We start from the raw sequence: 19,593 nt of genomic DNA, 5'->3' as shown, positions 1-19,593 counted from the left end.
ATAGATGGGGAAACAGTAGAAGCAGTGTCAGACTTTATTTTTTTGGGCTCCAAAATCACTGCAGATGGTGATTGCAGCCATGAAATTAAAAGACGCTTACTCCTTGGAAGGAAAGTTATGACCAACCTAGATAGCATATTAAAAAGCAGAGACATTACCTTGCCAACAAAGGTCCTTCTAGTCAAGGTTATGGTTTTTCCAGTGGTCGTGTATGGATGTGAGAGTTGGACTGTGAAGAAAGCTGAACGCCAAAAAATTGATGCTTTTGAACTGTGGTGTTGGAGAAGACTCTTGAGAGTCTCTTGGACTGCAAGGAGATCCAACCAGTCCATCCTAAAGGAGATCAGTCCTGGGTGTTCACTGGAAGGACTGATGCTGAAGCTGAAACTCCAATACTTTGGCCACCTCATGCGAAGAGTTGACTCATTGGAAAAGACCCTGATGCTGGGACGGATTGGGCGCAGGAGGAGAAGGGGATGACAGAGGATGAGATGGCTGGATAGCATCACTGACTTGATGGATATGAGTTTGAGTAAACTCTGGGAGTTGGTGATGGACAGGGAGGCCTGGTGTGCTGTGATTCATGGGGTCACAAAGAGTTGGACACGACTGAGCGACTGAACTGAACTGAACCTCAGTTTCAGAGGGTGCTTGTGAGAATCAAACCAGCTAACAAACATAAAGTGCCTAGCCTGCTGAATGGCACATAGGAAGCACCTGGTAAATGTAGCTGATACTATTTGAAATAGGTTGAGTGGTTGCTCCTCAACAAATATATCCACATCCTAACGCCTGAAACTGAATGTAAAGCTTGTTTGGAAAACGGGGCTTTGCAGATGTAGCTGAGTTAAGGATCTCAAAACCACACCATTCTGGATTATCTGGGTGGGGCATAATTCATATATATACACACATATATACATATATACAAACACTTAAAATATATACATATACATTTTTTTGGTGAGGAGTAACTGGCATACACATGGGTCTGAGAAAGTTATTAGTTAATAATGCTGCCAAGTCCAAGCTCACTCTGTTCACTGCATGATGAACCAATGAATCTGAGAAATGAAAGGTTGAGGCAAGGAAGAGACTTAAATTGAGAGCTGGCAGACCAAGAAGATGGCAGGCTAGCACCTCAAGGTAACCATCTTATCGGGGTCTGGATGCCAGGTTCTTTTATAGATCAGAGATTGGGGGTGTAGGTGAGGAAGCAAAGTAAAAAGGCCATAAATCTTGCAGACATCTAGAATGGCAAGCCTCAGGCAGGGGATGTGTTCATTTCTTCCTTTCTGCCATCTCCAGATGGACAGGGTTCTGAACAAATGCACTGAGGCAGTCAGGCAGAGGGGCAGGATGCTCTGAGGCAGGCCATTCTGTATGATTATAATAACAAAAGCAACTAAAAGCAAGTCAAAGAAACAGTTCCAACATGGAGTCAGAATTGGCTCCTTCTCTGCAACAATAGTAACAGGAAGTGACTAGTCCTCAAGATTGTACCCATGAGTAACAGTGGGTCCAGACAGGTTGCCATGAGGAGCCGGGGGGCCTTTTCAGGTCTAAGCTCCAGTACTAGAGATGAATTTTTTGCACACATTCATTGAGACCCCTCCCACCTGTCAGATCCTCTGCTTGGCTTTTGTGATGAGACAAAATACAAACCATCTCTGGTTCTTCAGTTGCTGATGAAGGTGATGAGGGTAGGGAGCAGGCCTGTGAAAGTGACTGTGGAGGGCAAAGCTACACTATATGAAGTGAGGCAAGGATGTGGGAGGTAGAGTCTGAGAGGTTCAGCAAAGGCTTCTCAGAGGAGGTAACCTCTGGCCAGGGTTTTGAAGGATGAATAGGAGTTCACAAAGAGGCCAAGGGAGAAAACGGCATTCTACAGCAGGTAGCAAACAGCATAAGCGAGGGCACAGTAATATGCACAGGGTGTGGCGAGGTGGTGTTAAATGCTGACTGATGTTAGGAAGTGATTAGGGAGAAGCAGAAATGAAGGCGGAGGTACAGGCAGGGCTAGGTCACCCAGGGGCTTACTGGCCATACGAGGAGCTAAGCCTCCACTGTGTATGATGATGGCATTAGGGAGCTCCACCCCGGCCTCCGCAAGGTGTCAGGTGGGGTCCTATTCTGCTGCGTGGTCAACTCCACGGCCTTCTGAGTACAGGGGGCTGGAGGGTTCTAGGGTAGGCCTCACCTGCTTCCTGTCATGCATCTCACTTCCTGTTTGATTACTTCTTTAAAGAGGTCAGAAAGGAACATGAAAACCTACTTCCTATGGCAGGGTCAGAAGGAGAAAGTCTTTCTGGGCCGGGCCCCACAGCTGAGGGGCAGTCGGCCCATTCCCTTGACTGTACGTTAAATACACTTGATGCCAAGAGCATCCTCTTGGGAGCTCAGAGACACTGATGGTCTCAGAAAGGGGCCCTGCAGGATGAGTGGAGGAGGGGGGAAGGTACTCCAGGCAGCAGGAACAGCATAGGCAAAGGCACAGAGGTGCGCAAAGGAGATGGGGTAGCTGGGGACACAGGGAAGTGGGTGGAGATGGGTGGGTGCCGCAATGGATCCCAAGAAGACTTGAGGATGGCATTGGGAGTCTAGACCGTTTCCACAGTTGGCAGAGCCCCCACAGAGATCTGTTAGGCTCCAGCTTTTCTCCTCCAGGGCGGTACACGTGTTTCATGTGGAGATGGACCTGACTTTGGCTCTATCTGGCTCTGATATCAGGTTGTAAGCCACGGAAAAGGTTGTGCTTCAGGGACTAGGGTCTGTGGCCTGGAGGTGGCTGCATCTGTCTCTAGGTCTTGGGGGGGCGGGGTGTCAGTGAACAGCCCCCTCCCTTCCATTGCTACCAGGACCCTGCTGCTCCTGGCTTTGAGGGATGTAGTTTTATTGTTGAGCTTTAACGCTCAAGGACCAGATTCAAGGACCCCGAGCTCTCCACCCTAGCAGAATCAGCAGTGTCAGCATCTCCCAGGGAACTTGACATGAATGGAAACACCCAGGAAGCTCCCCAGACATGCTGGATCTGACACTCTAGGGGTGGAGGACCCAGCAATCTGGGTTTTACAAGCCCCCCAGGAGGTTCTGATGCACACTGAACATGTGGTGGGCTGGTGTATTTGCCAAGTGAAGTGAAAGTCGCTCAGTCATGTAGACTCTTTGAGACCCCATGGATTATACAGTCCATGGATTTTCTAGGCCACAGTATTGGAATGGGTAGCCTTTCCCTTCTCCGGGGCATCTTCCCAACCCAGGGATCGAACCCACGTCTCCCACATTCAGATTCTTTACCAGCTGAGCCACAAGGGAAGCCCAAGAATACTGGAGTGGGTACCTATCCCTTTTCCAGGGGATCTTTCCGACCCAGGAATTGAACTGGGGTCTCTCTCCTGCATGCAGGAGGATTCTTTACCAGCTGAAGGCCCTGGTCATTTCACTCTCCTCTGGACTCTGGGCTCTACGAGGGCCCCTCTGCCAGCCTGGGTGTCCCCCTGCCTGCAGCACTGGCCTGACACTGCGGAGGCTGCCACAAGGTTTTCTGATTGCATCTTCTCCTGGGAGTGCCTGTCTTCTGCTCTCAGCCAGAGAGCCCCCTCTTTGAGCCCCTACCGCTCGTGAGACTCCTCTTCAGTGCCTAGTGCTGAAACCTAGCACTCGAGATTCCTGAAGTCCGGAGAGAAGGCACATTCTCCCCACGCTCCCCGCCCTAACTCTATCCTGCCCAGGCAACCTCCACATGGAGCCTGTGGGACTCACGCAGGAGGCTGGTTTCCACCGTGGGAGCATAGCCCCGTGGAACAAATAGCCCTGCCTCCTTGTTTAGGAAATGCCTCAGGGCCCTGCTCATCTGGAGCACTGTCTTGTTTGTTTTAGTAACTTTTCTTAAAATGTCCATCCCCAGATGGTTGGGAGACGAGTCACCACAGTGATTACGGGATTGGAAACGAGGGTTGGGGAAGGGAGGGTCAGAGTAGTGAGGGTTTCGGTCTGGAAAAGGCTTCAACTGGAGAGATGGGGGAAGGATCAGAGAAGCGAGGGTTTCAGGTGAGAAGCACCTTGGCAGGGCCGCCAGGAGAGGTTGTACAGGGTGTTCACTGCACAAGGGTAGGTGCTGGTGGAGGGGGTGAGGAAGGGCTGAGAGCCAGGAGGAGGGCAAGGCCCTGTCCCAAGCTTGATGCCCTGGAGCTAAGATGTGCCTTTAGGAGGAAAGGGGGGATTCTTTTTCATGTTTGCCTCACGGCATGTAGGATCTTAGTTTCCTGACCAGGGATCGAACCCAGGACCCCTGCATTGTGAGCATGTAGTCCTAACCATTGGATCGCCAGGGAAGCCCCAAGGGGGAATTCTTTCTAAGTCCAAAGAGCAGTTTGTGCACCACTTTGGGGCAGGAGCTGTGCAGAAGGAACACCTGAAAAAAAAAAATTCCTATTTTACTGCTGTGATGTTATTTGCCCAAGGCCACCGGCCACACCCCGCTGCCTGCGAGGACATCTGTGCTCAGCAGGTCAGGTGGTGGTGGGATGAGGATGAAGGTACTTTCCCCAAAGTGGAACGGAAGCACTGCTGAGGGAGGGCTGTAGGCACTTGTCTTCAGAGGACAGGGCCCCTCTGTCACTAAGAGGAGAGGGGACATTGCCCCAATGCTAGTCATTTGTTTAATCAAGGCTCTTACTAATCTCCAACTTGGATGAGACTGAGCAAGTTTCACCATCACATTCCTCACTCAGGACTGCAGTCTCTCAGCAAATTTATCAAGTGCCAGGCACTACATTAAGCCTGTACCAAAAATGGAAGAGTTTTAGAGTCAATCCTATGGCGGGGGTGGTTTTCTGAGTTCCTAATGAGTTTTGTGTATTTCCTGGGTGCTAGATGCTGAGGTTGAAGAGTCCCCTACCTCAGGAAGCTTGGTCAGCAAAAGGAGTTCAATCATTTCATCTGTGGGGTCCGAGCCCAGCCCTTTTTATTATTATTTTGGCCTCCCCCGCATGGCTTGTAGGGTTTTTAGTTTCCGACCAGGGATTGAATCTGGCTGGGGCCTTGGCAATGAGAACTGGACCACTAAGGAATTCCCACCCCATTTGAAATAAAAGCTGTACTGCCTTTGCCCAACAGCCTATACCCATTTTTCCCCCAGAGGGAAGAAACCTGATTTTTATGAGCACCTACTGTGTGCTGGGTCTGCTGTGAATGAGGGCACCTGGTCAGCATGGGAGGTGACACTGTTGCTCTTGGTGACAGATGGCCAAGCAGGGGCAGGCAGGGGGAAGTGGCTTACCTCCCAGCTAGGACTGTGGGCAGCCTGGACAGCCAGACCCATCCTCTTACCACAGCCCCACCCTGCCTTCCTGGCCATACAGCCCTCGGGGCCACTGCACAGACCGCCCCTACCCCTGGCCCTGCGCTGCCTGGGCACACGGGAGGAGCCACATGAGGTCTCTTTCCTGAGGGCGATGGGGTCAGGGGAGGGCAGTCCAGGATGGCACAGATGGACAGGACACCCTTCTCCTCAAGCACTTCTCCTACACACCTGCCACTCTCAAAATGAACACAGGCTCACACTTTCTGCCCTACGCCTAATTCTCCATGTACATGTACACTTGACCCCGGGCTTTTGCAAAATCGCCTTTGTAAAGAGAGACAGGACAAGCTGGCAGTTTCGTCCAATCCCCATCAATGGAGATGGATGTTACTTGAACACCAGTGTAATACTTCACTCTCTAGCTGTCCCCGCCTCCCCCCACACCCCTCCCCTAAATACACACACACTGACTCTGGGGCTGACAGCTATTTCCTCCTCAGCCTTCCTCCCCTGTCTCTCTCTGCCTGCCCGCTGCCTCCTGTCTGTCTCGAGGAGCTGACTGCCTCCGGGGCTGGAATCCTGTGTGCCCTCTGTATCAGGTAAGGAGATGGTGGCCCTGGGGCTGGGCAGCCTCAGTGCCTCCTCTGGACCCAGGATAGAGGGCATAATTTTATCAGGGGAGAGGGCTCTTACCAGCTAGGATGGCAGAGACTAGACTGGAGGGGACATACTGCTCTGAAGAGGGAAGCACCACAGTTTCTCAGGTAATTACTAGACAGCAGTCACAGTGAAAGACCGTTAAAGCTTCTCTTTCAAGACTCAGGAGCCATCTGGGTGGGAGGGTCCCATGAGCGGGTCCTAAGGTAACTGACCCCAAGTTCACCCAGCCAGGAAGTCAAGGGGCTGGGATTCAAAGCCAGGTCTCTGACACTAAAAACTGAGTGTTCTTTGCCCCCAGCCCTCTGTCAAAACAGGACTCTCATTGCTGGGCTCCCTGAAAATCCTGGGAGGCTGGGGGCCAGACTCCATCAGCCAGAAGGTCCATCCTGGCTCAGGTCCCAGGGCACAGCAGGACATGCTTTCACAGCATCCTCGGGGGACTTAGATGGGGCTAAAAGGGATGTTTCAGCACAGGGAGGGGCTGGCATGTATGTGTTTGCTGGGAGTGGAGTTCCTGCAGCGCCCCTTCCCCGGCAGCTGAGGGACACTGGATAAGATCTTGTGCTCCTCTGAACCTCTGTTTCCTCTTCTGGAAAATGCGGTCTCATTGTGAATATAATTGCTCTGCAGACTCTAGAACTTGGGAAATTTGAGCGTTCTAGGGAGCACACGGGGACAACAGCACCCCTCCCCCATACCTGCAGGTCCCCAGCTCCAAGTGCCTCACCTGTCAAGGAAATTCTAGTTTGATATCCTGGGCCCTCATCCTATGAAGGACCATGGTCTCCAGAGAAGGGTGTAGATTTTCACATCCTGGCCAAAAGTGTCTCCTGTGGAAAGATGGATACTGAAGACCAATCCCCCTGACCCTGCCTTGCCTTTCCTTCTTTTTTTCCTCCATCACCTCATGCTTAGAGCTCAGAGGAAGAGGAATGATAGCAGGCTGAATGCTAAACTCTCGTTTCTCCACCTGCCTGTATTATTCGGGAAATTCTGGGCAAGTGATGGAAACACTTGAGTCTCAGTGTCCTCATCTGCAAAATGGGATGGAGAGAAGTACCAGCCCCTTTCTTCTAGAGCCGTGAGCACGAGAACACCTAGATAAAGGACCTACCACGGCTCCTAGCATGTTGTGGGGGGCCCAGGACGATCCCCAGTTCCCTCCCCCTGCTACCCTGCTGACTTCCTGCAGGCAGCCTCCCATCCAGACCTCCTCTGCCCTCACTGATCTCCACTGGCTCCACTTTGGGTGGTCCTGGATTCTTGATGAGGCTGTGGGTCTGCACTTCTGGGATGTCTGCACACCTGGCCAGAGATTGGCTTCTCCAGTGCTTACCTAAGTAGTTGCTCCATAAAGGGCTGTTGAATGAATGTGTGGGTGAGTGAATAAATGAATGAACAAGGCTGGGTTTCCTGGAACTGGCAGAGCGCCTGTGGCCGCCTCTGGGCAGGGGTCTTTTGACCGTAATGGGCCTCCAGAGCCCAAATCTGGTAGTTCCTCCTGCCCAGCTCTCTCTCTGCTCTTATCTTATTTCCTCTTCAACTATCAAAGGGGGGGTTGCTTCCACTGTTGGCAGCCACACATCCAACCAGCCACCACTGTGGGAGTGAAGGGCCGCAGGAAGGCAAGGTCTGGGGGCTGCTGGGGGTGGGTGGGGGGAGGGCACCCCTTAAGGCCACGGACTCCTTCCCGTCCCATCCCCCAGTCCAGTTGAATCCTCCTGCCCTTTAGGGGAGCCTCACTCACGCCCCAGTGCTCTGGAGATTGGGAAAAGGGAGTCCTGCATGGCCTGACCTTGGTACCTATTTCTCCAATTGATCTTAGGCTATCTACTTAATTACAATGCCATTGATATACTGCTTACTTCGTGCTTACTCTTGCTTGAAATGCTTATATGGTTGTTGTTGTTTAGTCGCTAAGTCATGTCCAACTCTTTTGCAACCCCATGGACTGTAGCCCACCAGGCTCCTCTGTCCATGGGATTTCCCAGGCAAGAATACTGGAGTGGGTTGCCATTTCCTTCTCCAGGGAATCTTCCCAGCCCAGGGATTGAAACCATGTCTCCCACTGGCAGGTGGGTTCTTTACCACTGAGCCACCAGGGCAGCCCCTGAAATTCTTATATATTTGTTCATTCATTTAATTCTCCCAACAACCCTATAACCTAGACACAGTCCCATATCCTGGCCAGGGTTCCCCATTGCCCAGAACTGCCCCCCACAGCGCCTCTTCCTCTCTGCCACAGAGCCCACCATGTTGGCCAACATCACAACGAAGCCGCTCTGTCCCCTCCTGGAGCAGATGAGCCGCCTCCAAAGCCACAGCAACTCCAGCATCCGCTACATGGACCATGTGTCGGTGCTGCTGCACGGGCTGGCCTCGCTGCTGGGCCTGGTGGAGAATGGACTCATTCTCTTCGTGGTGGGCTGCCGCATGCGCCAGACCGTGGTCACCACCTGGGTGCTGCACCTGGCCCTGTCCGACTTTCTGGCCACCGCCTCCCTGCCCTTCTTCACCTACTTCCTGGCCGTGGGCCACTCCTGGAAGCTGGGCACCACCTTCTGCAAGCTACACTCCTCCATCTTCTTCCTCAACATGTTTGCCAGCGGCTTCCTGCTCAGCGCCATCAGCCTGGACCGCTGCCTGCAGGTGGTGCGGCCCGTGTGGGCACAGAACCACCGCACGGTGGCCGCTGCCCACAAGGTCTGCCTGGCGCTCTGGGTCCTGGCCGTGATCAACACCGTGCCCTACTTCGTGTTCCGGGACACCATCCCGCGGCTGGACGGGCGCATCATGTGCTACTACAACGTGCTGCTCCTGAGCCCCGGGCCGGACCGCAACGCCACGTGCGACTCGCGCCAGACGGCCCTGGCCGTCAGCAAGTTCCTGCTGGCCTTCGCTGTGCCGCTGGCTATCATCGCCTCGAGCCACTTGGCTGTGAGCGCGCAGCTGCGCCACCGCGGCCGCCGGCGGTCCAGCCGCTTCGTGCGCCTGGTGGCGGCCGTGGTGGCGGCCTTCGCGCTCTGCTGGGGCCCCTACCACGTGTTCAGCGTGATGGAGGCGCGGGCGCACGCGAACCCGTCGCTGCGGCCGCTCGTGTGGCGCGGGCTGCCCTTCGTCACCAGCCTGGCCTTCATCAACAGCGTGATCAACCCGCTGCTCTACGTGTTTACCTGCCCCGACGTGCTGCGCAAGCTGCGGCGCTCGCTGCGGAGCGTGCTGGAGAGCGTGCTGGTGGACGACAGCGATCTGACCGCCGGGGGCAGTAGCCGCCGCCGGCGCCGCGCCTCTTCCACCAACACCTCGGCCTCCTCCTTCTCCGAGAGCAGCGGCCGCCGCCTGCCTGCGCTCTGGCCCGCGCGCCTGCTCGACTGGCTACTGGGCGACCGCTCGGCACCGCCGCAGAGGGACCGCGCCCCATCCCAGGACGAGCGGGGCCCCCTGAACCGGGCGCTGAGCACCACCTCGGGGTAGGAGGCACGGACCCGAATCGCCCGGCTCAGAACCATTCCATTCTCCCCGGGAGGCAAGGGCTGGAAGCGATCGCCCCCCCCACGTGACTCAGTGAATTCTTCAGAAAAGAAGTTAGAGTGCTTCTCAAACATCATTGCGCGGGAGTCATCCAGGGATTGTCTGGTTGAGCTGGCCCAGCCGAGGGCTGGCGCGGAGGGGCAGGGGAGGGGGGTGGGATTGAAATTCTGTGTTTCCAACAAGCTCCCAAGAGTAATGCAAGGCTAAAACCCTAAGACGTCTCAAGCTAGGGTAGTGGATACACAGGACACATCTCCCTGGAGCTATTTTAGCAGGTGATGGGTGGGGTCGAGTTTTACATTAAACCAGTCAAGTAGTTTTGGAGCTGAAAGTGAGAGGAAAGGTTTGGGAAGCACTGTTGGGGGCTAACCTTTTCACTGTGGTCGTTTAGTTGTCATTTACTGACCTATATAGGTTTTATCTGAGTCTGGGGAAGAGGGTCAAGTTCTATTAGCCCCACTTTTTATTGATACCATGTGCAAGTTGCAGTGCAGGAAGGTTAAATAACCTGCCCAACATACAGGGTCTGCATACTAACCACTGGCATTTACCTGTTCAATTACTGTTAGTATGTGAAAGAGCCCCCCTACCCCCCACCCCATACTCAAGGTCCTTATGATAGCTGCGTGGGAGCCCCCATCTGTCTGCCCCAGCACTGCCCAAATGGCAAAAGCAAGGGGTGCTATGGTCAAATGTTTGGGAAACCTGGGCTAGTTAAAGTACAATGCACATCTGTACTGAGGTCTGGAGTGTTTGAATGTGCCTGGCAACCTCCGAGACCACAGCCCTTTTGCTGAGCTCACCTGATATGCCGGCCTTCAGTTCCGTGGGATGCTCTCCGGGCAATGCTGGTAACCCCTAGATCTGTGCGTCCCTCACCTCCTGACCTCAAAGGGGCTGCAGCTCTGACCCTCAGCTGGCAGGTGTGAGGGGTAACTTACTATAGCACCTCCACTATCCTGTCTGTTTAGCTCAGCATCCCAGGCCTGGTGCAATACACATCTGGCTGATGGAACACCCATGGAAGAGCCGGGTGAGAAACTTCTGGGACATGGTTCAGGGCTCCCTGTGCCACCACCTGCAGCTGGGCTCCCAGTGTTTACTCACTTATTCCCACGCTAGGCAAACGGAGCAGTTGATGGACAGCTGACTGAACAGACATCCCATCCTGATGCTTCACCCACGTTCCCTCCTGCCTGCTCCCTTGCTTCTCTCAGCACTTGGCGCCATCTGACACACAATACACTTGACTTGTTTGTTATGTTTTATCCATCAGAATGAAAGCTCCTTGAAGCTTTCAAGGAGCTTTTTTTACAGACTTTTGTCTGTATTCCCTGCCACCTAGAATTGTGCCGGTACACAGCAGGCGTTCAATAAAGATTTTTGCTGGAGACTGGATGGCATGAATTAATCAGATTTCTGGGGGCTTCTGCAGAGTCTGGGACAGGAAAGGGGGAGATAGAGAGACACTATCCCCCCCCCCGCCCCCAAATGCCTCTCCCACCCCATCTTAACCTTAAGTGTTGCAAAGTGTGGTGGAGTGAGATTTAGTCTGCTGGGTGACAGGGTCAGTGGGCTGCAGACGGATCCAAAACAGCCTTTGGAAAGGTTCAGGGGGGAGCTGGATTCCTGACTTCTGGTCTCCTGGCCTGGGTTGGACCCAAGACCCTGAGACAGAGCCCACACATTCTGGGGAGTCACCCTCTAGTCTTCAGCTCCCTGAGGCAAGCAGAAATTACTCTTCTCAGTTTGAAGGCACTTGGAGAGAAGAGGGCAATGGTCGGGAGTAAGGGGGAGGAGAGGGCTGACCCTTTTCCACCTTCCAGTCTCTGTTCCAGGAAGGAAGTTCCAGGCTCTGTCTGCTCCACAAAGACCTGCCCAATGGCCCTCGAAGGCTCAGAGCCCCAGCTCGGATGGAGCCCGTTTGGGAGCCACAGAGCCGGAGTGCCGGATCAGCGGAGGCGGGTGGCCAGTGGCCCGGGGGCTGCCGTGTGTGACACGGTGGTTGGCCACCGAAGGCCTCGGCTGTCCTAAGCTCAGACTTTGGTGGCCGGCCGCTGTGGCGGCTGCTTCTGCAGCTGGGCCAGTGTGTCCCGCTTCTCGATGGATCGCAGCTGCTTCTTCTTCGCCCGCTTGAGCTTGGCGGGGTTTCGGATCTGGGGATGGTTGAGGGGAGGGCATCAGTGTGGCCGGGCTCTCCACCCCATTCCCCGAGGAAAGGGAGGTCACTGCGGGGACCTGGGATTGTGGCACGAGCAGGGGGCCGTGAGGGAGGGGCGCCAGGGTGTCTGGAACCCGACATCCAGCCCGTCCCCCATGTAGGGTGACACTCACCACTTGGACAATTTCCGCCTTCCGCTCATTCTCCAGGCGGCGTCTCAGGTTCTCTGCACGGCGCTCCTTCTTCTCCTGGACACAAAGGGGAAGCAGGTATGTATGGGTCTGGGCGCTGAGGCGGCCCTGGTCTCTCAGGCAGTCAGAGCTGAGAGAATTCCCAGCGAGGAGGGCCAAAGGGCCACTTATCCCAGCTCCCAGTTGCTCCTAGTGCTGTGGAGGTAGCGAGCCAGTGAGGACACTGTCCCTGTGCCCGTGGGACCACCACCCAGAGGCCTGCTGTAGCAGGAAGTTCCTGACTCCACCTGAGAAGGTGGGCACCTGATCAGGTGTAAGACATGGGTGGTGCCCCACCTGGAAGCTCAGGCTCACGTGGACAATGGTCCTTTGCACCACGCCCCTCATCAACTGCCGCCCAGGGAGAAGGGATCGCTGGCCCTTCCCCTCATTTCCATCCTCTCAGCATCTCCCTCCTCCTTGAAGTCCACGAGCCCCTAGAATGCAAGGGCAAGGATGAGGGCTAGCTTTCCAAGGGTCACCCCAGTGCAGGGCTAGGAAGGGCGAAGGCTGCAAAGAAGAGACCCCAGAGCGATGTGGGTCAGTCTGAATCCTGACTCTGCTACTTCCTAAATGGGTGACTTTGGTAAAGTGGTTTCAGCTCTGGGCCTCTACCTCCTATCTTTAAAGTGAAGATGTGATTACATGAGGTTGCTTTGAGGACTAAATGAACGAATACATACACAGGGCTTGGAAAAGGACCGGCCCACTGGGGACACTTAGAAGGTGAATCTAGATGCAGACTTCCTCTGGAATGGCTATGCTGACTACTGTGCCTGGTGGGCCCGGGGCAGGGATGGCGGCCTTGAGGCTGTGTGTGGTCAGGGGCCTCTCGGCTTTGGCAACTCAAGGCTGAAGGGGCAGCCTGGGCCCGTGGAGAGAAAGGAGAAGTGATACTTGAGCTCCCGGAGGCTGGGGAAGGTCTGGGCTGGGGGCTGGGCAGGGGCACCTCTGAAGGGGATGGTGACAAGAAGGTTCTGTCTTGCCCAAGAGGCAGCCAGGGCCGCACAGGAAGCGAGATAAGGCCCGGGTACACGGTGGCAGCCACACCATCTGCAGGGTCTCTGCCACAGGAGCTGAGCTGGGGCGACTCAAGGCGGGGGACGGATGACTGAGTGACTGGCCCACCTCTCCCCTTGAGGGCGGGCAGGGACCGCAAGCTGGAGGCAAGGTGTCTGACTCTTTGGGGGCCCCTGGGTGAGTGAAGTCCCACTGATCACTCTGCTTCTGGTGAACCAACACCAGCACCTCCCTCTCTCTGGGTGCTGCCTGCTGGCGCTTCCTGGAGACTAAAGAGGTTGGGCATGAACCTCTAACGGGACATTTGTGGCCTTGGGTTGAGCGTCAGGGAGGAGCTGGAGGATTCTGCAGGCAGCCCTCTCTGCTGATGTGTGGGAGCTGTGTCTCAGAGTACACTGGCAACAACACCCAGGATAGAGCCTCCGATTCATCAGCCCTTCCCATCAGAGCAGGTCCAGGGCAGGGACCCCTGAGCCCATCTCACTGAATGCTCTGATCACCAGTGAGGGCCCAGGGGGCTGCATCCTGGGCCTCCTCCCATCCCTGGGGCTCACATAAGGCCCCTGGCTAAATCTGATGTTCCACTGGGCTTCCCTACCCTGGGGTCCTGGACTGCGCTTCTGCTTCTGGCCAGGCTCCCTGTCTTCCCAAGGTCTCTGGGTTAGAGGACAGCTCCTCTTCCCACCTGCCCCTGTTACGGCCAACACCGGCTCAGCCCCTGCCTGGCCCGCCCCTCACCTGCCGGTGCCGCTCCTTCTCCTCCTCCAGGTGCCGGGCGAAGTCCTTAGCCAGCTTCCTCTCCTGCCGGTCCTTCATCTTCCGCTGCCAGGATGTGCGCAGGGACTTGTCCTGAACCATCTGGGAGAACCTGGATGTGGGAAGTGGGCGTTCAAGGAGCCGGTGTGATGCCCCCGTGCCCTCCCTCCTCTCAGTTCCGGGCCTTCTCCCCCAGATCCCAGTCAGAATCACCTCCCCCACCTGCCAGCTCCCCAGGCAGTCGACCGTCCAGGCCTGGGGCAGGACGGGGCCCCTGATCACACCCGAGGCCATTTTTGAAGCGCTGGTTATGTGCTTGAGGTGGGTACTCCCTTTCTCTCCATTTTACAGAGGTGCTGACCAAGGCTCAGAGAGGTTAAATAATTGCTCTGGGTCACCCTGATCCTGAGGAGCAGTCTGTGATCAAGAGTCCATGCCAAATGGCCTCTGCTAGCAAGCTCCACTGCTCTGGCCAAGTGCAGGGGGCCTGGGTGTGGACGCCTCTGGAATGGGGTTCACTCTCTACCAAGGTGCTCATTTCATCTCAGAACATGCAAATGCTCACAGTCCCCTGCAGTGATTCAGAGTCTCTCTTCCCATCAGGGGAAATGTGAATATGGAGTGGGAGCTAGGCAACATCAGGGAAGTCTGGATATTCTAGAGAGTGACAGTGACAAGGTCACAGGAGGAGCGAGATCACCTCTGTAAGAACACCACCAGGATCTAGCGGTTGGATGACCTATGTAGGATACGCTGTAAAATCTTCCAGGAAAAAGGAGAAACATTTTGAGGATCAAGAAGGAATGAGGAGCATGACCAGGAAAATGCTGAGGGCTGCCTAGACTGATGATGTGGGCCTGGGGGTTTCTGCAACCATGCCCCTCCCTTTTCTTTTTCTCTGAACGATTTGAAGCCTGGGGTGCAGGTGTCCCACGGGCCTTCTTTCCTTCTCAGCAGATCCTTTTGTAGTGGCCTTTCCACCTCCCTCAATAATTTCTTGACTTTCCAGAGCTCCTGTTTATCCACGTCCACTATATCACAACCCATGTGGTCACAGGAAGCAGGGATCTGAAGGCTGCAGCGGGCACCACGCAGAGGCCTCACCCCCACTCCCCAGAAGGCTCAAAACTGCTCTTCCAGTTCATCTCTCCCCCTTCCTGCTCCCTACAGCCTGGACCCTGACCCCAGGCCTGTCCGTCCTCAGCCTGATTTCCCCCCTCCCCAGTTCTGACTGCCCCACCCCAGCACACCCCCCGCTGCTCCCTCTCCCCCTTCCCAAGGGCCTGCTGCATGGACTCCCTCCCTGCCCGTACAGCCAGGCATCTCAGCCTGGGGCATGAGGCCCCCGAAGGGACAAGGCCAAGGGGAGCTGGACACACAGAGCCTCAGGCAGGACTCTGCTGCATCCTCCCGGGGCAGCGGTCAGGGGACCCTTCTGTAGCAGTGGGGACGCCCTTTACCTATGCTGGCCAATCAGGGAGAGCATCTGAAATGTGGCTGATGACCAGGGAACTGATTTTTGAACTTGAACTGTAAGCTATTTAAACAGCCACAGGTGGCTGGTGGCTAAGACACTGGGGCAGTGCAGTTTCAGAGCACTGCTTTTACCTGGAGATTGAAGGAAGGCAGGCCTGGATCCACCACTTACTACCTGTGTAACATTGGACCAGGCAGCCTCTCTGAGTCTGTGTTACCTGGAGACAACAGCCATTGCCATTGCAAAGGGTGGTGGGAGGGTTAGTGGCTCTCGGCCTGAGAAGCACTTAGCCCAGTGCTCTGCACATGGTAGGTGCTCAGTGAATCCACCCTTTAGAGATGGGAGCTGGCTCACTCAGGGAGGACTGGGCAGAAGGGGGCATTGGGCCTGGACATGGGAGGTGGGCCTTCCCAGCCTTGGCTGCCTCCCTTGAACCCCCCACCCCCACCCCCCACAGCTGGGACACCTCCTGTAGCAGGTGCTGGCCTCCCTACCCCGCCACAGTTTAGTCTTGGGGCTCACTCACCAATCGCCAGAGCTGCTTCCTCAAAGATCCCAAACACCCACCCCACTGCCCTTTTGGCCCTTATCCGCAGGCCTGGTGCAGCTTCTGAAGGTGCTTTAATTCTAGCGCAGCAGCTTCCTCACTGGTCTCCCCGCTCTCGCCCCTGCCCTCGGAATGGTCTGTCCTCCACAGGCCACACCGGTCCTCCCAGAGGTCAGGCTGCATCACTCTTTTGCTCAATACTTCCCATGGCTCTGTTGCGCTCTTAGGTCCCTACAAGGACCCGTGTGACCTGGCCCTATGACCCCTCTGACCACTCTCCTCCTACGGCACCCCCATTGCCCACTGATGAGGCCTCTGGACTGTTTCTCAATCATGGGAGCACAGGCTTGCCTCTGGACTTCCTGTTCCCCTTGCCTGGATACTCTTTTCTGATATGTTCATTCAAGCCTCTGCTCACATCCCCGGGGCAGTGAAGTTATCCCTGATCATTGTGACAACGGCCCACACTCTTTTACTTGTTACTGACATACTATGTGTTGGTTACCTGTTTCTCACAACCAGAATGTTTCATTTACAGCCATGCTTACCCCCAGACCCTAGCTCGATGCTATGTAAATTGGTTAAATGAATGAACTACCTTTGTTTTCATTCATCTGTTTGTTCAACTCAGTGTCTAGCATGTGCTGGGCTCTGGGGGAATCCAACCATTAAAGGTAAATCCCCACTTTCCTGAAGCCTCTGGTCTAGAGGGGAAGCTGGCAGCTCACAAGAATCACAGAACTAAACAAGCATTTATGCAAGTGGGGGTGTTAACAAGAGAGAAGTATAAGGTACAATGACAACACATAGCTTGAGGATTTGACCCTTGTTGGGTTGGAAAAAGAGGGCTTTTCCCAAGGAGCGATGTTTAAGCTGAGCCCTGAGAGATGAGCAGGGATTGGCCAGTGGGACAGCCTTTCGATAGAAGAACAGTATGTGCAAAGGCCCTGAGCTGGGAGGAAGCATCACCCACAGGGGAACACAGAGGGGAGGTCAGTGTGAGAGACGCTCAGTGATGACGGAGGAGAAAAAGAAGTCTGGAGCACGTCTCCAGGCAAACAACAGGAAGTCAGGAAGGGTTTTATGCAGTGAGCTGGGACAAAATACCCTGTTTCTCTCCCTTCTTGGTATCCTCTGCTGAGCCTGTTCATGGGTGCAGGCAGTCCCCTCTTGCTCAGCGAGCTCATTTTCCCCCTCCACCTCCCAAGTACCAGGCTCCTACACTCAACTTGCTCATCACCCTCTTCCCACCAGAACCAGCCTTTTCATCTGGTCCTGCCTGGCCATCACTGGTCCCAGCATTCTCTGGGACCTGCTGCCATTGATGTGGAGGGGCAGTGCCACCACCCACTTCTCCAACAGCCCAAAGTCTCTGATTGGTGACTTGTAGGAAATTACTCCCTGTTTTAGAGTCTTCTCTATTTAATGGGGGAGGGGAATAATTCCCACTGCCTTGGGCTTCAGGGGATTCAGCAGTATGACATCTGCAAAAGGCCTAGCACACAAAGCATGATATACAGTCAATTCTTAGTAAATTTCTGCTTCTTCCTTAAAATCACTGCCTTCCCCGTGGTTCCTCACGGTCACAAGTTCCTGCCTGCCAGGTGATTTTATTGTTGTTTAGTTGCTAAGTCTTGTCTGACTCTTGTGTGACTTCATGGACTGAAGCCCGCCAGGCTCCTCTGTCCACGGGATTTCCCAGGACCTCTCCTTACTGGCAGCATAAACACTTCCTTAATCAGCTGAGCCTCTTTGTTCCTTCATTCAACAAGCATTTAACAGAGTACTTACTGCCTGCGGCACAGAAAGACGTGACGTCACGCCTACCCTTTAGAAGGGATAGTTAGGGAGTCTGGGATTGACATGTACACACTGCAGTATTTAAAATGGACAGCCCCAAGGACCTACTATATAGCACAGGGAACTCTGCTCAATATTATGTCACAACCTAAATGGGGAAAGAATTTGGAAAAGAATGGATACAGGTATATGTATAATTGAATCACTTTGCTGTACACGTGAGACTAACACAACACTGTTAATCAACTATACTCCAACAAAAAATTAAAAGAAAAAAAGAAGGTTGCAATCCAGTGCAAGGTGGATCTACAGAGCATACGTAAAAGGCTTTCATGCAGGCTTCGGAGTCAGATCTGAGTTCAGGTCCTGCCTCTAGCACTCATTTAGCCTCCCTGAGCCAAGGGGTCCTCATATGTAAAATGAGGATAATCTTAATGCCTGCTGTTTGCAGAGAGCTGATTAAATGGCAAGATGCATGCTGGTCCCTGTTTGAAAGGCCCCTTCCCTGGACAACAGGTACTAGAATGCTTAGTAGCGTCCTTTATACTAGGTGCTTATTAACACCTTTATAAAAAAGGCAAATAACTGTAATGGATGTTGGTCCATGAAGACCTCCCTTGCTGGTACACTTGCTTCTGCCCCATTTCTAGAGAGGGCGGAGACAAGGATAAAATTGTGTTGAATGAACACAGACATGAGGGTGCTATCCAGGGGTCCTTTGAGGGCACCCCTGCCTGAGATCTCGGTGCATTTTACCACATTCGGGTTATAATGACCTGTTTGTGTGACTCCCCGCTGATGTGAGCTCTCTTTAACCCATGACCTATCTCCAGACTGCACCCAGGCCCCAGCACCACACAAAACCCCAATACTGCCCAGCTGTCCCCCACTTCACCTCTTCTTTGAGCGGTCCTTCCACACCCGCCCAGACTTGGGCTTCCCTTTCGGGATTACAGGAACCTCCTCCTTTGGCTTCTTGGACGTTGGGGCCTGGGCCGAAGAACCTTCTCGCTTCTTTGGCGCGGGGCCTTCTCTCGCCGGCTCCCCAGCTGCAGGTGACTTGCTCGGCTCACGCTGATCCCGTGGGGAGCCGGGCGACCGCGGTGTCAGCTCCTGCACTGCCTTCGAGGGCTCAGGACCCGGTGCTTTCTGACCGGGGAAAGGCTCTAGTGATCCTGAGTCCTGCTGCAACTGACGTCGAGGGGACCCCGGGGTCGGCTCTTCCTTACTCTTGGGCAACTCCGAGTCCGCTTCTCCTCGGTCCTGGGAGAACTTTGGTGATTCCTCACCTGGCTTTGGCTGAAGTAGGTGGGATTCAGGACTCGATTCCGGCTGACTTTGGGGAAAATTCAGGCCTGGATCTCGCTGACCCTGGGGGGACCCTGAGTCCAGCTCTGGCTGCTTTCGAGGGGACCCTAAGGCTGGCCCCTTCCGCAGACTGGATGATCCTGGGCTTGTCTCCGGCTGACTACTGGGAGATCCCAGGCCCGGGGGAGACCTAGGCTCCCTCGTTTCTTCTGGGTTCGACTCGAACTCCACAAGGGCCCGTCTCACCTGCAAAATTGAGGTGGGGTTGTCCGGAGATTCAGGCTTTAGTCCTTCCAGCCGGCGGCTGCGTCTCAGCGGCGTATCCATGGTTCTGGGACCAACTCCGAGCCCACGTGCAGCCTCCGGGACTACCGGCGCCGTCCTATGACGTCAGAAGTCGCCACGTCTGTGCCTGGCAAGAGAGGCTGTTGCCGCAGAGGCCATGTTGGTAATGGGTTAAGAGGAGTGGGTGGAGGCCGGGGGGTGGTGCCTAGGCTCACTAGGCGCATGCGCAAAGCGCTTTGGCGCATTTACTTGTGATTGACTAGCTCCAGATTGAGACCCGCAGTTGCTTTTCCTAAGGACCCGGTCTCCTGGGAAAGAAAATGTGCAGGCGGAAAAAGGAAGAGAGGGACCCATTTTTGTAAGACAAGAGGATTGGGAAAACATTCAGGGAACCTGAAGGCAAGGCTGGATGGAAACTTTACCGCTAACTCACTCCTGTGCAATTAGACAGGAGTCCTCGATTTTCTCATTTGTAATGTGGGTGCTTTTGCACTAGTTTGGTCCTGTCGGGGT

The 19,593-nt window shown here is 54.6% G+C and overlaps 2 protein-coding genes across 2 annotated transcripts; one reads left to right on the top strand and one right to left on the bottom strand.

Annotated features, from left to right (window-relative positions):
* Positions 1-5,806: 5,806 nt before the first annotated feature.
* On the top strand, positions 5,807-10,889 carry PTGDR2 (prostaglandin D2 receptor 2). Its single transcript, XM_020888117.2, has 2 exons — positions 5,807-5,904; positions 8,211-10,889. The coding sequence occupies exon 2, from the start codon at positions 8,219-8,221 to the stop codon at positions 9,437-9,439; it is 1,221 nt and encodes a 406-aa protein (XP_020743776.1). The 5' UTR covers positions 5,807-5,904; positions 8,211-8,218; the 3' UTR covers positions 9,440-10,889.
* Positions 10,748-19,236, bottom strand: CCDC86 (coiled-coil domain containing 86). Its single transcript, XM_020888118.2, has 4 exons — positions 18,383-19,236; positions 13,646-13,775; positions 11,831-11,905; positions 10,748-11,652 (listed from the first exon to the last, which is right to left on the bottom strand). The coding sequence occupies exons 1-4, from the start codon at positions 19,120-19,122 to the stop codon at positions 11,533-11,535; spliced, it is 1,065 nt and encodes a 354-aa protein (XP_020743777.2). The 5' UTR covers positions 19,123-19,236; the 3' UTR covers positions 10,748-11,532.
* Between the last annotated feature and the right edge of the window lie 357 nt (positions 19,237-19,593).

The sequence above is a fragment of the Odocoileus virginianus genome, chromosome 28 (assembly GCF_023699985.2).
Source record: "Odocoileus virginianus isolate 20LAN1187 ecotype Illinois chromosome 28, Ovbor_1.2, whole genome shotgun sequence".
Lineage (NCBI taxonomy): Eukaryota > Metazoa > Chordata > Mammalia > Artiodactyla > Cervidae > Odocoileus > Odocoileus virginianus.
Note: the sequence above shows the minus strand (reverse complement) of the source record. Positions and strands in the feature narration are given on the sequence as shown.